Here is a 24,098-nt window from a genome sequence, read left to right on the forward strand (position 1 = left end):
CCCCCTTCCCCCTATATAATTCAGGAAGGGCTGAATTAGATGGGGATCTTTTCCAGCACTAAGTCTTCATGATCAAAATCGGGGACGAATACCACAGTCTGGTGTTACAATCTCTCAGCTTTTGATCCTTCACCTTCACTGACAGAGGGACTTACAAGTCATGGGATTTCAGAGCTAGAAGTTGTTCACCCTACATCAAGCAATCCATTTTATGGGCAGGAAAAGTCCCAGTACCGGAGACCTAGTCAGAATTAAGATTCTAGCACACAAACTCAGAGTTGGAAACCACCTAAAAGGTCCTTTACTTTAACCCCTTGCTAACCAAGAATCTCCTCTCTCCCATCTCCACCAAACAATCAGCTAGGATCTGCTTGAAGCTGGGCTCTCATATGAAGAATTCATTTTGTTTTTTGAACAACTAAAGAAGTGATGTTTTCCTTACACTGAGTCAAGCTCTGCCTCTCTCCAGATCACTGACTATATTACTAGTCCAGATGTTCTTTTAGCTATGCGTTGGGTTCTGCACGTTTATTATCTATTTGTGCCTCTAAATAATTTTAGAGGCTCCTTCAAGTCCAAGTTTAAATGGCTTGCTCAGTGTCCCCTGCCCAACACAATCCTTAAAAGCAATTCCTTAAATTCCTTGCAGAGAAGAGGGTCTTTGGCCCAACCCTCTAAAGGACCACTGCAAACCTTGAGCAGGTATAGATCTGAGTTTGTAAAGAGTTAATGAACCATATGGCTGTTCTCATACTTACAAATATGACCATAATGACAAAAGCAGCCAGGTAGGAAGTTCTTGCCATCCACATGCTGACAAAGCGATAGTGTTCTCCAGATACAACATTGCGCAAGAAACCTATGGAAAATAAGAAGAGTTAGAAGAGATAATTCCAGGCTGGCCAGACACAAACCAGGGAAAAATGATAATAGCCTTTTCTCTTATTTTAAGGTGTGCAAAGCATTTTCTTTACTCACAATGACTGGCTAGGGTAACAAACATTTCATAGTTATGTTACACAATTAATGTAGGGAAATTGAATCAAGGGCCATAGGTCCTTGGCCTTGACCAAAGTAGATGACATCCTGATGACTTGGTAGATAAATTCTAGGGAAACTGATACCCAGAGTCCTCCTGACTGTTAGCTCAGCTCATTTTACTAGGTCAACTGCCCAAAAGTTGAGGCTCAAGAAGGAAAAGTGTCTGTGGTCACATCAAAAGTGAGTTAGGGAGCTAGAACTTCTTAGAACTAAGGCTCAGTCCCAGGATGTGTCCAGTATACCAAAACCAGGACATAACACTGATGTCTTCATCTAGTAATTAAGCTGCTGGTTTTTAGATAATCACAGCTCATATTTCCAAAATGATTCATAGTTTATGAAGTAATCTTCACAGTACAATCTTTTGAGGCAGGTAGAGTAAATGTGATTTCCATTGTACAGATAAATAAGTTGAAGCTTATTTGCTCAGTTTCACAAATCTGGGGACAAAGCCTGCTCCTTTTTCAAACCCCCCAAACCAAAGATCTTTCCATCAACAATATTAGAGGTCTTGGGCTACAGTATATCTACACACTCGCACGCCCCTACAAGCTCTGTCTGCCCCCGCCCCTGCTCCAAGGCACCCAGGTTTCTCAGTTTCTTGGCTGAGGACTGACCCTTGTTCTCTTCATTTTCTGCTAGAGCTTTCACACTGGACATCAAAACATCATCATAACCCAAGAATTCGTCCAGGAGCAAACGGCTAAATCGGTCTCCAAAGCACTGATCCCTCGTAGGATCTAGATTAGAGGAAAAGGAGAAATGTCTGTGAGTTGAAAATCCAGGTCAGTGTAGAGCCAGTGTTCCTGTGGTCACTCCCCATCAGACCCGCTTTCAATGTGGTTTGCCACACCCCCCCTTCCCTCTTCCACTGCACTGTCACAATTCAAGGGAGGAAAGGGAACAGGTCACAAGCCACATTACATAGACAAGACAGGCAGTGACTTAAGATACCTGTGTTACTAAGGAGAATGCTCAATCTTGGAGAGGCTAGAGAACCTTTGGAAGCAGGCAGACTGAGTCAGGGCTTACACCAGCGCTCCTGCCAGCACCTAAGAGCCCAGTTTCACCCACACCCTTCTGAACACTGGGCCCTGCCTTTCCTTGATCCTACTGGCTATTCCAAAGTACCTGGCCACCAGAGTAGCAAGCTGTCCTGCCCCACTCTTTTCGAGAACACAGGATAAAGTGGAGAGGATGGCTTGATAGCTAAAAGAGTTAGGCCTGCACCTTGCTCCTGCCTTCTCCTTCTCATCCCCAGCTACTGCTTCTATAAAGTGAAGGGCTCTGACTGGCTGGTTTCTAAAGTTTTTTCCAGGTCCGACAACCTGTAAGTCCATAAGAGGTGCATGTGAGGTTTTTTTGTTTGTTTAGTTTTCTAGAAAGAAGAAGGAGGATAAAAGCTAAGACAAGGCAGAGCAATCATTCACATGGCATTATAACCTGATAATTCATCCAGTAGTCAGTGACTAAGAGAATAATTTTTAGGGAAGGTAGCAATCTGTGAGAAAGAGAAATGTTCTAAAAGGCTAAGATGAGGAGAATGTGTACATTAGCCACAAAGAATACTTAATGCAAATATAAAGAGGAGAAAAGGGAATATTCAGTTTTGGAAATAGGCAACATTCCAGTTAGACTGAAACATGAAAAGAAATATTAAGAAATAAGATTAGAAAGAAGGGCTAGAGTATATAACTCAAGCTAAGGGAGGGAGAGAAGGGTGAGAAAGAAAGGAAGGAGAATATAACAATTCACATTGTGAAACAAGAGTTTTGAGAATGAAAGGAAGGAAGGCTAGAAGGAAATTTGGAGAGACAGGCTTAGAAAAAGAAGATAAGGATTTGGTTTTAGATATCCTGAATTTGAAATGTCTGTGGTACAATTTAAGTGGCAATCTAGGTCTAGTGTGCAGGAGAGACTTAGGCAGGATGTGCAAATATGGATGGCAATTCTGTGAAAGTAGAGTAATTTGCACAGAAAATTTAACATAGGAAAGTAGATGAGGTTGCTGTAAACATAAAGGAAAGGAGGTATGGAATGTAAAAACAAGATGTAAAGAAATACCAATTAATAAGAGACTTAGAAGATAAAACATATTCTTGAACAAAGCAATTTCAGTCAAGTGGTAGAATCAGAAGCTTGATTGTAAAGGAGCAGAAAAGTGAATGAATTTGTGATTTAAAAAAAGAGGAGAGAACTAGGAGAACTAACTGTGAAAATAAGTATCATGAGACAATCACATAAAGTGGAGAGTTTTTAAAGATGGGGTTAGTAAGGACATGAAGTGGGGTTAAGTGGAGACAAAATGGTAGAATAGTAGCAATAAGTACCCCAAGTTGTTCCAAGTAGATCTAGAAAATGAACCAGACTGAATTCTGAGAGGAAAATCCAAAAGAGTCAATGTGAACCATCTGTCTGGTCATGGCTGGTAGAGGGAGGGAGACAGACAGAGAGGTCTGTGGATATTAAAGACAGTGCCTGGTCCCAGTGGATCATGCAAAGCACTCCAGCCCAGAGAGATGTTGAACACCAGAGTAACAAGAATTCTCATACCCACATAGGGCCTCTCAACTTACCAGATGTTAACTGGCAGCCTTGTTACTCTGGGTCATTGATCTAGAGTGGCGCTAAGAAGGCAACTTTTTTTGGGGTAAAGAGTCTTATGCTATATATCTAGAGGATCAAGTCCAGAAGAAAGCAGCTGCCGTGCTTCTAGAGTCTGCACAGTGGGATTCAGCTCTAACTTCTAACTCAACTGAATCAGCCTGTAGAGGAATAAGAATGGCAAGAACCCTAGCCCACTCCTATTACAGAAATTCTCAGCTGGCTGAATACAGCTGAGTGTAGAAGAATTCTAACACTGCTCAGACTCAAAAACTAGTAGAGCTCAGAACACAGTGTGACAGCAATTAGACTTCTCTACAAATGGCTCACTTTGGGAGCACTGAAAGCTCTGGTCTCCAATTTGAACTGTCCCTGAGATGCTGGGAGTGTAAAACATTCAAAAGCTCAAGAAAGCTACAGCAAGACCAGCCCAGACCTTTCCTCTACAAGTGTGCAGAGCCCAATCCTAACAACAAAATTTAAGGTCAGGAAGTAACATAGAAAAATGAACAAAAAAATCCCTGTATGAACTGATGGAGAATGCAGTGAACAGAATCAAGAAAACAATTTATACAATGACAATAAAACAGTAGAGACAAGACAACCTCAAAAAACTTATGGACTCTTATCAGAGTAATCACTAACCATAATTTCAGAGAACCATTCATGAAACATTTTCCCTATCTTTTGACAGAGGTGAAAGATTCAGAAAGCAGAAGACATATTTGTAGTAAGTATATGTATATGTACAGACATGTCTTTTATCATCTGTAAGCCTCAATTTCCTCATCTGTTAAGAGAGGGAAATAATCCTTCCATTGCCTACCTCCCAAGATTATTGTAAGAAAGGAATTTTGCAAACCTCATAGAGCTAAGCAATTTCCAAAAAATATAGTTCAATATGGCTTTTTGCTATATATGTGTGTTTTAGAACCTAAGTTATATCTGCCTACTGTATCTGTATCAGCCAACTACTGTACAAAGTAGATGCTATAAAACCTTTTTCCATGAAAAGACTGAATCAGTCTCCAAGCAGCCAACCATCTAGTCTAATTCAGATCTGAACAAGGATCTCCCTAAAAATGTTCCTGACAAGTGGTCATCCAGAGCCTTTGCCTAGCCTTCAAGAGGAGAAATCCACCATCTCTTTCAGCAGACTCCATTCTTAGACAGCTCTAATTATTAAGAAGTTTTTCCTCTTATCAAATGGAAATGTGTCTCTATGAAATTCAACCCACCTACTACTCCTAGGTCTAGTTTTCTGGAGAGAACTTCAGCCAAGCAGAGATATGGTTTTAGCAGAGAGAAAAGTTTGAACAGCTCCAAAAGATGCTAACTTTTGTTTGGTCTTTCAATCAGTGATATTTAATCGTTTCTGATACAGTTATAATCCTTTTAATCTTCTCTGAATAACCCTCTCAAGGCCTCAGCAGCAGCTCTTACAAATCTTCCCTTAAAGTCTTTGGCCATTCTTATCCTAGAAATACCTGAAGACAGCTTTAGTGTACGTGCTAACTCTTCTCTTGGGCAGACTATGAGATTATTGCTTCCCCATGACCTGGACAATAAGCCTTTCTTAGTACAGTTCAAGATTAGCTTTCTTGACTGCTATAACAGTACTGAGTCATACTAAAGATATAATCCATGTAAAACTCTTTTTTGTTGTACTCATTGCCCTCCCCACCACATTAAGCTTGTCTTCGTTAAGTTGAATTTCTGAAGTTCATATTTTCTTCAGAATCTCATTTCTGAGAACTTTCTATCTTTCCTGGCCTAAGAGCCTACCTATCCTCCTTTTGTTGAGTCTTGTAATCCGGTCTCCCAAAATCTAAGTTGCTCGTCAGACTGTGTCTGTCTGTCTTACCCTTCCTTGCCAAATTTTAAAATATAACTTCTTCCCAAGGTGCCCACTCTTTCCACCTCCACAACCAGATTCTTCTTGTTAATGAGAATTAGGTACAGAATAAAAATTTCCCATTGATTGCTCTTGAATGATGAAATTATCATTAGAGCAAGTCAAGCAGATTATGAGCTGCTCTACTTTAAGCAGCTAGAGCACTCTATAACAGTCCATCATTTATTTTTTCATCAGCCTCACTCTCTATTCCAGTTATCCAAGTCCAGTGGCAAGACAAAAATCAGTGTGACTGGTCCAGAATGCAGTGGATGACCTTGGTGACTTCAGTGTCTAATCAAGCTCTAAGTGTTCCATGTTGCTAACTTCAATCATTTTCATGGCCACCGAAATAAAGTGTTTTTATTCATCCATTCCAGAGGAAATCTTCACATGCTTGAGTAGATGTCTCCCCTAACTCACTGACAGTTTGACACTAACTAACCTTCAAACTGGTTTAGCCCATCTGCAAAGACAGTTTTAATGGAGTATAGATGCTACACATACTATAGCTTCTTGGAGCCACAGGTGAAACTGAGTATCATATGGATATCAAAAGTGGATATTGGATGAAAATCCTTGAAAAGGGCTCTGTAATCCCTCATTCAAAGATGTTAGTCCTCCTTGAACATTCTACATATCTCATAGCAGATAATTATTACATCAACCTTCTGAACCAAGCTTTATGAGAATTCAAGATTTCCTCTTTCTATCTAGGTGGTCTGGAATATATTCCAATTATAATAAAGAGAAATTAACTATTGCCACGGCATAGCACTGAAACAATTGGTTAAGTAAGAAAACATTTGGGGATATTTTTGAAGGTAAAATAAAGCACCCACAACAAATGTTTGGAAACAATTTTAACTATGAGAAACTAAAGATGCACAGAACCACTAGCTGGATAATTGCTCCCAACCCTGCTGAGTAGATTTCAAAGTGTGAGGTTTCACTCTTTATGTTCCTTCCTGAAGAACAGTCAGGCTGCTCTTTGTTTCATTTATTCTAAAAAGTACTTTGCACAAACCATAATAAGCCCTTAGGGTTCATCCTAGGTGCTTAACAATGCCTTTTCATTACCTTATTTATTCATCCTCATCTTCGTGAGGTGGGACAAGGTGTTGCAGACACTTATGCTTAAGATATAAATAAAATGTCAAGTTATGAATAAAGTTCTTGAAGAAATAATTGTCAATAACTACTTGAAAAATTGTCCAAATGCTCTGAAAATCATGTACAACAAAATCAAGTTAATTCATTAACTTGGAAAAGATACTTTAAAAAAAATTATAAAATTCAATGTTGCTGAGGCTAGAGAAAATAAACACTAGGGACACGATTCTGAGGTTTTTTTTTTTTTTTTTTTGGCCGAAGAGTTACTAAATAGAGAATAAGATTTTTTAAGCCTACCTCTTAGGCCAGCATATTTACCATTAGCTGAAAAGCATGTCAAATTAGCTTAGGTGAAATTAAGTTGTCAAAATTCCATTTGGTCCCTGGAAGTGGTCTGTGACAGTCTTAGGGAAGGATGGCTGGAGCAAGATGGGTCCTATTCTCCTAAAAATGTTACATTTTGTCTATTATCTGTCCAGGAAAGCAACAGCAAGTCAGCTGCATACTCTTATCACATAATAGAGGCAAGATAAAGATACAAAAACCAAAACAAAACCCAGAATTGAGAAGAACAAGAAATAGCATGGACTTTTACCATCGGAACTGGTCTCAGCAATTACCTTGTCCAATTCTTAACCCTCCTCCTCTATAAAACGCCTGATAAATTGTCTCCCACCCTCTGCCTGAAGTCTTCCAATAAGGAAGATTATTCCACTTTGGGACAGCTATTAGGAAGCTTATCCTTACGTCAAACTGAAACTTGATTCTCTGATCACAGTTCCTAGCTTTGCCCTCTAGGGTCCCACGGGAAAGTCGAATTCTTCCTCCACAGGTCAACCCTTCAAATATCTGATGACATCTTCTATGTCTTAAATCTCCTCTTTTCTTAATGAGTTCTGCAAAAACTGAGCCAAAGGATTTTGAGATTATGACATCTAAATAAGGAGAAAGTCACCAGTAGGGTGCAAAGCCCATTCTTTTTAGTATGTCCTTTATTGAAAAGATTCTGAGCTGTGATCCCAAAGGTCTGGATCGTTCTCTATTGGCACTGACCTCATTTCTCCATGTAGTATAGCAGATGGTCTTTGTGAGTAGCAACGAGCAAAACAATCCACATGTGCTTGACCTAGGCAGAACTTGTGGCCATATCCACAGCACGAGGCAGTACAAGAGCCAAAATGCTGGAGCTCAAAGAGTGTTGGTCTGGAGTCAGAAAGGTCTGGGGAGCCAGCTATCTATGGGGTCCTAAGCAAACCAAATCTCTGAATCTTCTGAGAACTATGGGGCCTACTCTTCCAAGTGTACTAAAGCTCCAGTAAGACCAAAGCCTTATATATTAGTTATTATTGCTGCTGTTATTTTTGGGGTCTGATATTAAGGAGTCGTGATTTTTGAGGGTCTAAGTTTTTCTCCCACTGATGCAGATGGCAACTATTCATGGCTTGGTATTCAGGGCTGCTATGGTTAAAAAAAATTTTTTTTTTAAAATTTCCATCTTTAAATTGTACATGAAAGTTAATTTCCTCAAATCTGGTCTTCCTCCAAACTTCCCATTTCTACTGGATTCTCCACCACTCCTCTGATCAAAGCAGTCAAATATTCTTGACTCTTCATTCTCTCTCACTCCCTTTATGCCATCCGCTGCCATGTCCTATTCTTCCACAGTTCTCCCACACTACTTTTTGTCTCTGGGTCTTCTTCCTAATCTTATAGATTCTCTCCAAATTCAGGCCCTTACCCCCTTCAGATATATTGCAACAGCCTTTCTGATTGTTCTCCCTGCCTCCAGTGTCTTCCCCTGCAAATGTGTTTTCAAATAAAGATTATAATAATATAACATACTGTAACAAAGACCTGATCACATCATATTCCCATGTATCCCACTATCACCTAAAAAAACAAAAACTCTCTCCTCTTGCCAACCCAAAATACAAGATCCTTACTTTGGTCTTTAAGCCCTATCTATATATCTGCTTTTTCCAGTCTCATTTCATATTACTCCCTGAAACTTGGTGGTCCAAATGGCCCCCTGGCTGTACCATAAACTTAACATTCCATCTCCTGCCTTTGCACATAGCTGAGTTCCCTGACTGAAATGCACTTTTTCATTACCTTTTCTGCCTTGAAGGCATTCAAAGACAGTTCAGGTACCTCTTAATACCAAAGGCCCTTTATGATATTTCCACCTGAGAGATACCATGAGGAGGCACCAGAGTAGACTGCAGTTTATGGTGAGCATCTCATCAAAAACGGATAATTCAAAACTTGAAGGAATACAGGCTGGCTCTAGAGCCCAAAAGCACACATGCTTTCTGGATCATAAATAAAATCAGAGGCAAGGGCAAATACACAAGATTGTTTCAGACAGCTCAGGATTCCCTGGCCTTTTGGGGAGTCTGAAAATAGAATATGAGCAAGGGAGACCTCTTTAAACTCCAAAAGGTTGGTTTATGATCAGACTGTTGGCATTCTAAGTTCTGATAACACTGGAAGTAGAGGAAAAGGTGTTTGAATATAGATAGATGAGTGGTGCCAGGTACTTTGACTTGGAAAACCATAAATTAACATTACTGATAATGTACTATATTTCTAAAAAAATTTGTTAAACATTTTCCAATTACATTTTAATCTAGTTTGGACTAAGTAACTGATATGTCTTATTCAGATCAACTTAAACTTGAACAAGAATTCCCTCATATTAATAATGGCCAACAATTTTAAGGAGCTTTAATGTTTGCAAAGCACTTCACATACAGCTCACTATGTAATCCTTATTACAACCCTATGAGGAAAACAAGACTCAGAGATATTAAGTGACAGGTCCAGAGTAACACAGCTCTCAAGGATCCAAGGTGGGATTCAAATCTTCAGCACTCCATGCACTCTAATATGCTCCTTTACAATATCCCCAAGAAGTCATCTAGTCCCTACCTTAGTTAAGCACAGCTATTATAGAACTTGCTGACCTACTGAAGTACTCTAATCCTCTTTGATTGAGAAATGTTTCAATAACCTGCAGGTTTTCTCCCAAATTGAGCTCAAAGGTCTCCCTGTATTACTTCCTTTCAAAATCCCCACTCTGCAGCCAGGGCCAACCAGCACAAGTCTCATTCCTCTTCTAACATACCTCCAAGTCTTCTCTTCTTGGACAGAACACAAATATTAAAGCTAAAGGAAAACTCACAAAGCATCTGGACCAATTCCTTCCTTTTGCATATGGGAAAATAATCTCCAAAAAGAACTGACCTGCTCTATTCCACAAACAGAAAAATTTATCTCAATCTTCTGAAAATGGGCTGGTGAAGCCATTCTGGAGAGCAATTTGGAACTATGCTCAAAAAGTTATCAAACTGTGCATACCCTTTGATCCAGCAGTGTTTCTACTGGGCTTATACCCCAAAGAAATACTAAAGAAAAGAAAGGGACCTGTATGTGCCAAAATGTTTGTGGCAGCCCTGTTTGTAGTGGCTAGAAACTGGAAAATGAAAGGATGTCCATCAATTGGAGAATGGTTGAGTAAATTGTGGTATATGAATGTTATGGAATATTATTGTTCTGTAAGGAATGACCAGCAGGATGAATACAGAGAGGATTGGCGAGACTTACATGAACTGATGCTAAGTGAAATGAACAGAACCAGGAGATCATTATATACCTCAACAACGATACTGTTTGAGGATGTATTCTGATGGAAGTGGATCTCTTTGATAAAGAGAGCTTTAATTGATCAAAGATGGACAGAAGCAGCTACACCCAGAGAAAGAATACTGGGAAATGAATATAAACTGCTTGCATTTTTGTTTTTCTTCCCAGGTTATTTATACCTTCTGAATTCAATTCTCCCTGTGCAACAAGAAAACTGTTCGGTTCTGTACACATATATTGTATCTAGGATATACTGTAACCCATTCAACATGTAAAGGACTGCTTGCCATCTGGGGGAAGGAGTGGAGGGAGGGAGGGGAAAAATCGGAACAGAAGTGAATGCAAGGGATAATGCTGTAAAAAATTACCCTGGCATGCGTTCTATTAATAAAAAGTTATTAAAAAAAAAAAAAAAAAGAAAATGGGCTGGTGAAGATGTTGTAGGAAGGCTCCAATGAGGGGTCAACTTACCTAGTGTCACCACCATGACTGGGATGCTGAGGCGCTGCCGAGTGCTCTGAGACAATCGTAAAAACCCATACTCCAGGGAATACTCCACTATGTACTCTTCTTGGGGCCATACTAAAATGAACAAGGAAAAGAAGTATGAGCATTCTAGATGGAAAAGATGAAATTACAGTTTCCTAAGACATCCCCCTCCCCACCACAACAGCCTGAAAAAAGTTAAAGTAATATAACAAGGAACAAGACCATAGAAATTAGAGCTGAAAGGTGCCTTATGTATTTTGTCCAAGCCTTTACTTTCCAGAGGCTCAGAAGGGATTATGATTAGTAAAAGCAGAGCTAGAACTTGAATCCAAAAGAAAAGATTCCCATTGTTATCACTATTTAACATAGTGATAGAAATGCTAGCTGTAGCAATAAAACAAGAAAAAGAAATTGAGGGAATAAGTATAGGCAAAAAGGAAATGAAATGATTGCTTTTTGCAGATGATATGATTTATTTAGAAATTCTAAAACTGAAGCAATAAATTCAGCAAAATTGCAGGATATAAAATAAATCCACACCAATCACTAGCATTTCTATAAGTCAAAAACAAAACCTATCAGAAAAAAGCTAGAAAGAGAAATTACATTCAAAATAACTACAGCCTTTAATTGTTTTGATCTTTTTCTTAAAAACAAAACAAAACAAAAAACCACCCACAAACCACAGACCACAAAATAACTACAGAAGCTACAAAATACTTGGGAATTATGTATTGTATTATAAATTGTACTCAGGAACTTAATGAATCCAATTGCTCCAAATTATTGAATCTAAAAAACACTGCAGAAATAAAGATAAACCTAAATAATCAGAGAAACACTGACTACTCATGGATAGGTTGAGCTAATGTAACAAAAATGACAATACTACCTAAATGAATTTAACATTCAATTACATCAGTTAAACTACCAAAGACATTTTATAGAGCTAGAAAAACAAAACAAAACAAAATTCATATGGGAGAACAGAAAGTGAAGAAACTCAAGGATAAAAAAAAAAAAAAAAGTGAGAGGGAGATTATCAATACCAGATCTCAAATTATACTATCAATTATACTAGTTTTTAAACAATTTGGTGCTGGTTAAAAAAAAGAGAGGTCAATTGCGGAAAGAGATTAGGTATACAACACATGGAAGCAAACATAGTAGAAGCACTGCAAGACCTCATGTTATAGGGAGACAGAAGCACTTTGACAAAAACTGTTAGGATCAATCAGGCCTCTAGTCACATACACCAAGATAAACTCCAAATGGATATGATATATAAAAGATCTTTCATAAACAAATTGGAGGAACAAAGAAGAAATCTTCTTTCAGATCTATGGTAGAAGAATTAATGATTAAACAAATGAGAAGATCCTACAAGAAAAATCACATAAAATTAAGAAATTTCTGTTACAAACAAATTTATCATTCAGTCATTTTGCAGACTCTTTATGACTCCATTTGAAGTTTTCTAAGCAACAATATGGAATGGTTTGTCATTTCCTTGTCCAGGTCATTTTACCAATGAGGAACTGAGTCACACAGGGTTAAGTGACTAGCCGAAGGTCACACAGCTAGTAAGTGTCTGAGATCAGATTTGAACACAGCAAGATGAATTTTCTTGACTCCAAGCTCAGCATTCTATTCACTGCATCACCTAATTACACAAGTTTAAGTGTAGTTAAAATTAGAAGACAAACAGATAAATGGGAAAATCTCTGTAGAAAGTTTCTCTGAAAAAAAGTCTCACATCCAAGAGGGCAAAGGAATCAAATTTACAATAAGAATCATCCCCTAATATCTAACTGATCAAATATAGCAATATGCAGTTTTCAAAGGAAAAAAAATCTAAGTTATCAACAGCACATGAAAAATGTTTTAAATGACTAATAATTTCTCAAAATTAAAGCAATTTTGAGATTAGATCCACTTATCAATCAGATTAAGAAAAATGACAAAAGGGAAAAATTAACAAGAGTTCAAGAGGCTGTGAGAAAACAAGCATACTAGGTACATTATTAATTTGAAATGAAGTCCAGAAGTTCATATTAAATTGTAATTCAGAGATCCTACAACTTAAGGCCACACTCCAAATTGCTCAAAGAAAGAAGAAAAGGATTTATATATAAAAGTATCTTTTAATAGTTACCTAAAATTGGAAACTAAGGCGTTATCCTTTCAGAGAACAGCTAAACAAGTAATGGTAGATGGATGCAATAGAATATTATTGTGTCTTAAGAAATGAGAAAAACGGATCATTTCTGAGAAAACTGGGAAGATACGATAAACTGATACATAAGAAGGTTAACATAATTAGAACAATGTGTACAATATAGAGAAAAAAATCCAGCAACTTTTTATAAAGACTTATAAACTTTTTATGACTTTGAGAATCCCAAGTCTAGAAGAAGATGAAATATGCTGCTTAACTTCTGCCAGAGAGAAGTTGAACTTAAAACTCACAGATACACATATTTTTATATGTGAAATTTTATTTATCTGGTCCATTCACGTTTATAATAAAGATTTTATTTTTCAGTTGTTGTGGCTAAATTTAGGGGGAAAGAGCAGTGGGAAGGGCAGATTAAGAAAAACAAAACAGTACTTGAACCCAATCCTCAGTCTCTGAATTCAGTGCTCTATTTACTAAGGCATATTATCTCTCAACATCCAAAGATTTCTTGTATCTTTACTCCTAGAAGTTTTCTGGACATTATTCTTTTACTAGACCTCTTGTGGTCATTAATCCTATTATATATATAACACACACACACACACACACACACACACACATTCTGAGTCTCCAAGATCAAGGTCTATGGGAGTCTGCTCACAATAACTATAAATGTCTATGCATAGACTGTAGGCTTGGTAGCACCTGGAGCTTGTCTCTTCTAGCCAACAAATTTAAATGGGAAGCCAGGTATTATATGCCTATAACTCCTACTGTTAGAGAGGCAGAGACATGAGCTCTCTTGAGCTTGGGAATTCTGAGTGATGGTGCCTAAGCTGACAGATTGTCAGCACTCAGTTCAACATTAATATGGTGAATTCCCAGGAGTTCATCATACCACACAAGGGTTTTCCTAGGGAGAAAGGTCTCAGATCAAACTAATCAAAGTTCTCAAGCTAATAAGAATAGGATCGGATCCATGTACTTCCAACCAGAGAAAGATGATATCCAATCTTAGTGAGGAAAAGGTTTGGAAGCCAAGCCAACAAATAGTATTTGAATATAAAAGGAATACTCTTATGCCATTAGAAATAACAAAAAATATGAAATAAAAAATAAAAAACAAACAAAAAAAAATCATGGTCAGACTTAGATGAACTAATGTAGAATGAAGAAAACAGAATGAGAATAGCATAAACAATGACTACAATGATATAAATAAATGTGAAGCAACAATAAAAGACAGATGAACTCAGATTAAAGGGAAGAATCAATACTGATGCCAAAAAACAGATGGAACACAATTACATTCTCTTGATAGACAGAAGTGGGGGATTTGCAGGCATTGAATACTGTATACACTGTTAAGACTTTTACTACAGTGGGAGGTTTTGTTTAATTGTTTTTCTTAAGATGGAGAGGGAGAAAGAAATGTCAAGAAATATCTGTGGCATCAAAAAAGCAACAACTTAAAAAACCAAGAGTTATCAACAAAACTTTAAATAGCCATTATTAGAAGCCTAGAGAGGGAATGAGATCTGTTTGTGGTCACAGTGTCAGAAGCACAGCTGGACCCATGCCCCATTTCTAGCCCTTTTATTAATGTATATAAAAGGCACTGTAACTTTGAGCTGGACTCTTTCTGATTTGCTTTGTGATTTTCAGCCCTATACAGCAAGGACATTTGTTTCACAAGAGCCCATTTATTCTTCCTTTTTCAGCAACTAAGCCTGAAGTAGAGAAGCTGTGCTTTGCTACAGAAAAAGGGAAAGGAAAATGTCTAGTCAACAAGAGGCAAACAAAAGACACTTGAAAAATTAAGATATGAGGGGAAAAGAAAGTGAAGATAGGACTTTAAAGGATATCTGTTTGTTTCCTACCCACAAAAGTCTCAATTCATCATTGGAGTAATAGAGCTTAAGCACACTTCTCCATTTACTATGAAAAACTATATATAGGAAAACTAGAAAAATACTGAAAAGAGTATAAAGTGTTCAAATAAGTGAATTTTCTTAAACTGATCTAATTTCCACTCCAATGTTGAGAAATTTCTATAAACAAGTTTGTTGCTCAGTCATTCTTCAGCTATATCCAATTCTTCATGACCCCATTAGAGCAGACTTTATATAAAAGTTTGCAGTCTTGTGAGGTAAGCAATGTAAGGATCATCAACCCAATTTTACACACAAAGAAACTGAAGTTCAGACTGGCCAAGGTTATTTTCCCAAGGTCATAATATGACTCACAAGCACTGGGGCCAATGCCCCAATCCCCCATTCCCCACTTCCAAGAGCAATACCTGTTCTAATAAGAACTCACAAATAATTGTAATATAAATCAGAACATGGTAAGTGCACAAAAGAGATGTGAAGCAAATTCAGCATAACAGAAAAAACAAATTTCCAATGTGGAGTGGTAGTGATCTTGAGCTAGCAACATTGTTGTGAGATCCAAGATGAAGAGCTTAACCTAACTTGTTCCTCAATGTTGAAACCAGGCAGGCAAGGTAGCAGATACAAAGTAGTTCCCTGAATTTGGAACTGTGCCCGAAGTGCTACAAAACTGTTTATACTGTTTGATCCAGCAGTATCTCTACAGGGCTTATATCCCAAAAATATCATTAAAAAGGAAAAGGGGATCCCCGTGTGCAAAAATGTTTGTAGCAGTTCTTTCTGTAGTGGCAAGGAACTGGAAATTGAGTGGATGCCCATTAACTGGAGAATGGCTGAATAAGTTATAATATATAATGCTATGGAAAATTACTGTTCCATAAGAAATGGTTTCAAAAATGTCTGGACTTAAATAAACTGATGCTGAGTGAAGTGAGTAGAACCTGAAGATTATACACAGTAATAGCAAGATTATATAATGATAATGATGATGATAATAGACTTAGCTCTTCTCAGCAATACAGTGATCCAAGACAATTCCAATAGGCTTAAAGAATGCCATTAGCATCCAGAGAGAAAACTATTGAGACTGACTACTGATTGAAGCATACTATTTTCATCTTTTGTTGTTGTTGTTTGCTTTTTCTTTCTTGTAGTTTTTCCCTTTTGTTCTGATTTTTCTTTTATGACATGACCAATAAAGAAATATTTAGAAGTACTGTACATATGCACAACCCATATTACATTGCTTGTTCTTTTGGAGAGGGGGACGTAAGACAAAGAGAACAAAAAGTTTTGAGCACAAAATCTTATAAAAATGAATGTTGAAAACTATCTTTACATGTATTTGGAAAAATAAAATACTATTGAGGGAAAAGAAACATGCGGATAGCCGCTGTGATGTCAGTTCTTTCTTTATGGTTACTATTAGTGCTTTATTCATTTTCTAATAGTAAACAAAAAAAAAAAAACCCACAAACCCACTAATAATAGCAACAGCAGCCTTTAATGTTGGCAATGTACATTCATAGGTATTACCTTACATGTGCCTCACAACCATTTTGTAAAGTGGCAACTATTGATATTATCACCATTTTACTAATGAGGCAGTTAAGGCTGTAGGAGATTCCATGACCTTTGTGTTTCTCAGTCACAGTTTAAACAAAGAATCTTCCAAGCACAGCAGTACTTTAGCCTCTGTGACCAGGAACCTCCTGCAACCCTCACAGAGGAGTCTGGGGACAGTGAGGTAATGCTCAGTATTAAAATTATAAGTATATCCTCCTGCTAGCAGGTAAGCTCCATGAATCTAAACTTCATAGAACTTTTGTTGTACTGTTTTGTAGGGAACAGAGTTTATGAAACTCCAATTTATAAGGCATAGAAAGTCACTTTCTGGACTCCTACCCACTTGCTGTGGGACAAACCATGAAATGGGCTTTGCAAGCCAGAAGAAAAGAGGATTCTATGGATCCTGTCAAGTTAGCTTGCTCTCTGAAACCTTGCAGGAAATGGTACTACTTTCTTTCCCCTTTCAAAATCAGTCACTTTTTATCAGCCTACTCAGAGCTGTGGATGGCCACAGCCAGGCTCTTTCTGGAGTCAGCATGATATATCAATACTTGCTTTAAGGAAAGGGCTCATAAAATATATATTTAGGCCTGGAGGGTACCTTAAAGTCTTCTTGTCAAATTCCTATATTTTATAGATAAGGAAACCGAAGTACAAAGACTTAAAAGTAATTTGCTCAAAAGTCATTGATATGATTTAAAAAAGCAAACAAAAAATCCACCATGATATGAATGTAATCCTCAGCCATCTTGGAGGACTCTGGATACAGTGAGTGTCTGCTAATGCTGATATGAAATTCACTCTCAATATTTAATCAAATGCCAAGTCCTGTCTAGTCTATTTTAATATCTTTTAAGTCTAGGCCCTTCTCCCCACAGCTATTACACTAACTCAAGGCAATCTGCATAACCTCTAGTTGAGATTTATATAGAATAGCTTGATAGAATATAGAGATAGCTCTTTGCCTCTAGTCTCTATCCTCTTTAATCCCATCTCCACCTCACCCCCCAATTCAATTTTATATTATTTTCAGTTCTGCATTTTCTTCCTCCCAGCACTTCTTGTATCTACTGAGAAGGCAAGAAAAACAATGCACAAAATCACAACAAATATGCAAAATTAAGTAAAACATATTCCTAACTATGTCCAAAGAGCTATCAAATTGTGTATACCCTTAAATCCAGCAGTGCCAGTACTGGCTCTTTTTCCCAAGGAAATCATCAAGGAGGGAAAAGGATCCACATGTGCAAAAATGTTTGTAGCAGCCTTTTTTGTAGTGACAAAAAACTGGAAATTGAGTGGATGTCCATCAGTTGGGGAATGGCTGAATAAATTATGGTATATGAATGTAGTGGAATATTATTATTCTATGAAAAAGGATGAATTTGAAAAGTCTGGGAAGATTTACATGAATTGATACTGAGTAAAGTGAGTAGAATCAGGAAAACATTGTATATACAGCAACAAGATTGTGTGAGGTTCAACTATGATAGACTTAGTTCTCTTCAATTCAAGGATCCAAGGCAATTCCAATACATTTAAGATGGAATACACTATCCACATCCAGTGAGAGAACTACAAAGACTGAATGTGAATCAGATACTATTTTCATTTCACTACTATTTTTTTTCTTATGGTTTTCTCCTTTTGTTCTGATTTTTCTATCTCAACATGACTCACATGGTAATATATGAAAAACAAATGTAGTTGAATAACCCAGAAAAATTTAAAAAATAAAAAAAACCCCACAAATTTCTGTACTATCCATGTCACTCCCTTCCTCCCCCCAAAAAAGACAGAATGAAGATACGGTTCAGATTGCATTCTTCATCCATCTTTCTGGAGTGAAGAGCATGTTTGTTCAAGAGTCCTCTGGTGTAATCCATCTCTCAAGGATGGAAATATCTGCCACAGTCATCATCTTTCTAAGTCACAGATGCTCAAAAACTTTCAGAGCCTCTCTCTGATTAAAACAAACCAGATATTAACTCCTTAGCCTGATCTACATAAGCACTTCCCACTTTGTAGCCCACATATTTTTGTAACCTCATTTTATACTCTCTGTCTCTCTGATAGTATCTAGGTTCCAGGAAAATTGTACTATTTGTTGTTCAATGAACTTGATACTCGATCTCCCAGCATCACACTCCTTACCTTTAAAATCCTAATCAATAACCAGCTCAGGCACCATCTTTCTCTGTAAAGTCTCTTGCTCCCCCCTGCTTATATTAGTTCTTTCTTGACTTCTCTTTCTATTATGCGTATGATGTTATAGTTTTAATACAATTTAAGTTCCTTGGGGACAGACTGCTTCAATTGTATTTCTAAATTCTCAGTATCTCATACAAAACATGTGTTTACTAAATTTGTTGAATTGAACTTGTTGAATATTTCAACAAGAAAAACCAGTGGAAGCTCTCCTCTCATCTAAAAACAAACAAACATAAAAAACCAAAACAACTTAAGGAAAAGTTCTACTTGCACTGGATTTTGAAAAAAAAAAAAAAAAGACAGTCAATAAAAAGCCCTCCAGAACCTAGACTATAAACATTAAAAAGATGCTTAGAACATATACAACCAAAGCTAGAAAAAGCTGTAGCCTACTGAAATGTCAAGAGTTAAGAAGGTCCAAAAAAGAAACCGAACTCTAAGGAACCATGGAACCACGAATGTGTGAGCTGAAGGAATCCTCAGAACAAAAGCAACAGCACACTAAAGCTGGGGAGAGTGAGCCTGCTTCAAACTGACATTTAACTAGTCAAATCACTTCCTTTCTCAGAGATTCATTTCCTTCATTTCCAAACTATTTATCATAGCTATCATCTCACAGGGATGTGATGACAATAATGAGGTCCAGAATGATGGTTCTGGGAAGAGAAGTTGGACAGAAAGAAAGTATTGATCCCTGAGGCAAATAAGGAGAAGGCCAGTGATCTGTTTAGCTCCAAGGTCCCATCCTCTGGGGAGGTGGTCCAGTCTGAAATCCAGGTTATGTTAAACTCCTGAGACCCTCTGTAGGGTATGTAGGGGTCTCCAGCAGTCTTACCTTGCCATGCCCTCAGAAATTCCAGTCATGTCCCTGAGGTTAAATTTTTCCTATAAAATTTACATATGGGCCATCTCATGGCTGCTGCCTTCCTTTGGTTAGTCTATCACAGCACTTTGCCCAGTGTTGTTTTTCCCTTTCCCTTCCCCCCTACCATGTGGTCTGTCCCCTAACTCCACTATACTTCCCAACCCTATTTCTCCTCCTTACAGCTAACACTTTCAGAGTGTCAAATCCCTTTCACCTGTCAGCTAAGGACATGCCTCTTCTTCACACTGACCCACCATTCTTCAAAAGACCAAACCATAACTTTCATCTGGTATCTACATCACCCACATTAACCATGTTTCTCCTGAGTGAGCTGCTGGAGCTGCATGTATGACAGATGACAATAACAATCCCCGTCACCCTCAGTCCAACAATAAAGACAGCTTCCACATAGTGAAGGTCTATAGTGTTGATATGGTCAGGATAGCAATATCTAGTTCAAAATAAACATGTGACAAATTCACAATGGCCATTTTCTTCGATAAAAGGTAGATATATTTAGGGGAAGAAGTTACAGACAAAATGAATAGATCAGAAATGAAAAGAATACAAAAATAGAGTTGGGAGAGCAGATAGTTAGACTAAGGAAAAAGACAAGTTCTCAGGGGAGAACTCAAAGTTATCAAGAAGAAAGGAAATACTCCATGAGGTGGGAGAAAGTCATTGTCTGGCTGGTTAAGAGTAAGGAGAATGGTGCCCTTAGAAGGAAGGAACTATGAAGGAAAGAAAGAGAGTATCTCATTGTAGGCTTAGTCATGAAGTCCTTAGCAAAGACCTTTATCATAAGCAGATCTTTTATAGGGGAAATTGACTCTTGAGGATTTCTCAAGGATACCAGAGCAGTATAGGCAGGAACTCAGATGGAGGAGTCAGGAGCAGTATCTGGTAGACCCATCTAAACCCTGCCTAAAGATATGCTAATCAATAGCTCCAAAGATAGTAGAAAGATACCCAGAGGTTGGGAGATGGATGATGAGGGTTGCTAAAAGAGTTTCTTCCTAGATAGTCTGGGAATTATCTGAAAACACAGCTCCTTGCTACTATGGATTCTTCTCCTGATGTAGCACAACCCAGCTGTAACTTTCAAGAGTTACTGTGTCAGAGAAATTCACTAATCTGTGGCTAATCTAGTGATGACTCTAAGATGATCAACAGAAAACAGGATACTGAACTGATATCTGGTTGGATAAATTCTGACAGAGCTGGAGCTGTACAACCTAAGTCACCTCAAATCTCAGATGTCAGAGCTAGAATGAAGCTTAGAAAACACAAGTGCCTTATTGAAAAGTCCCTGGTTAATTAAAGAAAATACATGAGACAAGAGCCAATAATGTCAAATGTAGATAGAATGATGACCTAGGAAAATGCAAAAGCAAAAGAATTGCTAATTCTATTGTATTCCCCAGCAACAAAATGTTTTACACACATAACTCTATTTTATCTTTAAAACAGGTAGGTAGCACAGGTGATAATTATAGTTTCTTTTAATCATCCTCACTTAGCTAGGTGGCTGAGTGGACACAGCACAAGATTTGGGAGTCAGAGAAGACCAGAGATTAAATCCTGCCTTACACAATTCCTTGGTGAGATAGGGATGTAGAGTTGCTCAGGTGCAGGGAGGGCAACTCATTTTACATTTAAGTGCTTCAGTTTCCTTATCTGTAAAAAATCAATAATTCTAGCACTTCATAGAGGTGTTGTGGGGTCAAATGAGATAACAGTTATAAAGCACTTGATAAGCCTTAAGAATCTATATAAAAACCTTAAGAATCTATATAAAAGCCTCAAAGTGAGCCAGTGATTTGATCACAGAATGGCTGAAAAGCAAGTAGGAATCTCCTTTAGGAACTTTGTCTCCTCTTCTATAAAATGAGGGGGTCTAAAAAGCATAAGACTGGAATACTCCCTTTTAAATATAATCAAAAGGATGTCTGAAAGCAAAGCTATCATTTAGAATGAAGCTTTCTGAACAAAAGCAAGGAAGCACTCCCCCTTTTATTTGGGATCATACCCTTAAGAGTTGGAAGAGACTTCCAAGATCTTGGTAGTCTAACCAAAACCTCATTCTGAAAAGGAAAAAACAATGTGCAAGGGGAATTATGGGACTTGTTTGCAGTCTTACAGAGCCAGGGTTTAAATTCAAGTATCATAATTCCAAATTCATCTCTCACAGTTCTAGAAATGTTAGCTAGAACAATAAGATGACAAAACAAAGTTGAAAAACGTTGACACAGAGAAAACAAAATTATCCCTGTCTGCAGATGACATGATGTAGTCTTTAAAAATTCCAGGGAATCAGCAAAGAAACTGAGATGATTAATAGCTTCAAGAGCATACCCTTTGATCCAGCAGTGTTACTTCTGGGCTTATATCCCAAAGAAATACTAAAGAAGGGAAAGGGACCTGTATGTGCCAAAATGTTTGTGGCAGCCCTGTTTGTAGTGGCTAGAAACTGGAAATTGAATGGATGCCCATCAACTGGAGAATGGCTGGGTAAATTGTAGTATATGAGTGTTATGGAATATTATTGTGCTATAAGAAATGACCAGCAGGATGAATACAGAGAGACTTGAGAGACTTACATGAACTGATGCTAAGTGAAATGAGCAGAACCAGGAGATCATTATACACTTCAACAATGATATTATATGAGGATGTATTCTGATGGAAGTGGATTTCTTTGACAAAGAAATCTAACTCAGTTTCAATTGATAAATGATGATTAGAAGCAGCTACATCCAAAGAAAGAACACTGGGAAATGAATGTGAACTATCTGCATTTTTGTTTTTCTTCCCGGGTTATTTTTACCTTCTGAATCCAATTCTCCCTGTGCAACAAGAGAACTGTTCGGTTCTGCAAACATATATTGTATCTAGGATATACTGCAACATATGTAACATATATAGGACTGATTGCCATCTAGGGGAGGGGGGGGGGGAAGGGAAAAATCGGAACAGAAGCGAGTGCAAGGGATGATGTTGTAAAAAAAAATTACCCTGGCATGGATTCTGTCAATAAAAAAATTATTAAAAAAAAAAAAAATAGCTTCAAGAGCAGTTGAATACAAATGCATTAAAATCACCATCATTTCTGTACAACACTAACAAAAATCAGGAATAATAAGAAAAATCTCGTTCAAAACATTTAAAAATGAAGAAAATATCTAAGACTACCAGATACTTATAAGATTTATATTAATATAACTAAAGAGCATTTTTCCCCCTTTTTTTGCTAAGGCAATTGGGGTTAAGTGACTTGCCCAGCGTCACACAGCTAGGAAGTGTTAAGAACTCAAGTCTTCCTGACTTCAGGGCTGGTGATCTATCCACTGAACCACCTAGCTTCCCTTTAAAAACATCTCTTAAAGAGATAAAGGAAAACAAATATGCAGGGAGCCATTCAGTAATTATAGTTAGGCCATACCAACATAATAAAACTGATGCTACTACCTAAATTAACTTGCAGGATCAAGGTCAGTGTTACTACCATATCAAAGCTGTAGGTAACAAATAAAATTCATTTGGAGGAAGAAAAAAAATCCAAAACATCAAAGGAAATTGTAAGAACCATGAGAAAAAATTACAAGTTAAAGGTATATAGCATTTAATAGCATTATTAAACTTCAAAATATATTATAAAATAGTGATCAAAATTATTTGGTTTTTGTTTTTCAAAAAATAGATCAGCTGATTAGACTAGATATAGCAATAAACAGAAGCAACTGAGAACAGTAAACCATTTACTTGTCCAATAAACCGAATAATTATTGAGGGAAAAAGTATCTTTTTGACAAAAACTGCTGGGAAAATCAAAAAGTAATGCCTTACAGTACATACCAAAATAAAAATTTAAAAAACAGGACATAATTGGAAAAATAAAAAATAAGGAGCAGCTAGGTGGCCCACAGGCTCCAGAGTTTGGAGGACTTGAGTTCAACTCTGACCTCATTTACTAGTTATGTGACACTGGGCAAGTCACTTAACTTCAATTGCCTCAAAAAAAAAAAAAGATTAAAAAAAAGACAAAAAAAAATTTGGGGGAAAAAAATTCAAAGAAAACAAAAGGACCTTTAACAAGTTAGCAATGGAATTTTTTAAAACTCTAATTAGATTTTATTTTGAGATTTGCATTTCCTTCCTTTCTCTCCCGTAGTTGAGAAAGCAAGAAAAACAAAACAAAAAGCTCTTACAAAGATATATAATGTGATCTGGCTGATTTCAGAAAAGCCTGGAAAGATTTGCATGAACTGATGCTGAGTAAAACGAGCAAAACCAACAGAACATTACACAGTAACAGCAAGATTATGTATGACCAATTAGGACAGACTTGGCTCTTCTCAGCAATATAGCAATCCAAGATAATTCCAATAGACTTAGACAATGCCATCTGCATCTAGAGGAACAATGGAGACAGAATGTGGATTGAGGCACAGTATTTTCACCTTTTTTGTGTGTATTTGTTTACTTTTTCTTTTTCTCATGATTTTCCCCTTTTTGGCATGACTAATATGAATTATATACATGTATTACCTGTATCAGATTGTACATGTATTGTACATGTATTACCTATATCAGATT

General features: G+C 37.3%; 1 protein-coding gene across 2 annotated transcripts in view; it reads right to left on the minus strand.

Annotated features, from left to right (window-relative positions):
- Positions 1–24,098, minus strand: part of TMEM259 (transmembrane protein 259) — a 61,883-nt gene that overhangs the window by 7,372 nt on the left and 30,413 nt on the right. For both annotated transcript variants that reach the window (XM_051972138.1, XM_051972137.1), the window contains exons 4-6: positions 10,769–10,879; positions 1,659–1,781; positions 759–859 (exon numbers count right to left, since the gene is read on the minus strand). In XM_051972138.1, the coding sequence (XP_051828098.1) occupies positions 759–859; positions 1,659–1,781; positions 10,769–10,879 (335 nt within the window). The remainder of the gene's footprint in view (positions 1–758; positions 860–1,658; positions 1,782–10,768; positions 10,880–24,098) is intronic.

The sequence above is a fragment of the Antechinus flavipes genome, chromosome 1, assembly GCF_016432865.1.
Source record: "Antechinus flavipes isolate AdamAnt ecotype Samford, QLD, Australia chromosome 1, AdamAnt_v2, whole genome shotgun sequence".
NCBI lineage: Eukaryota > Metazoa > Chordata > Mammalia > Dasyuromorphia > Dasyuridae > Antechinus > Antechinus flavipes.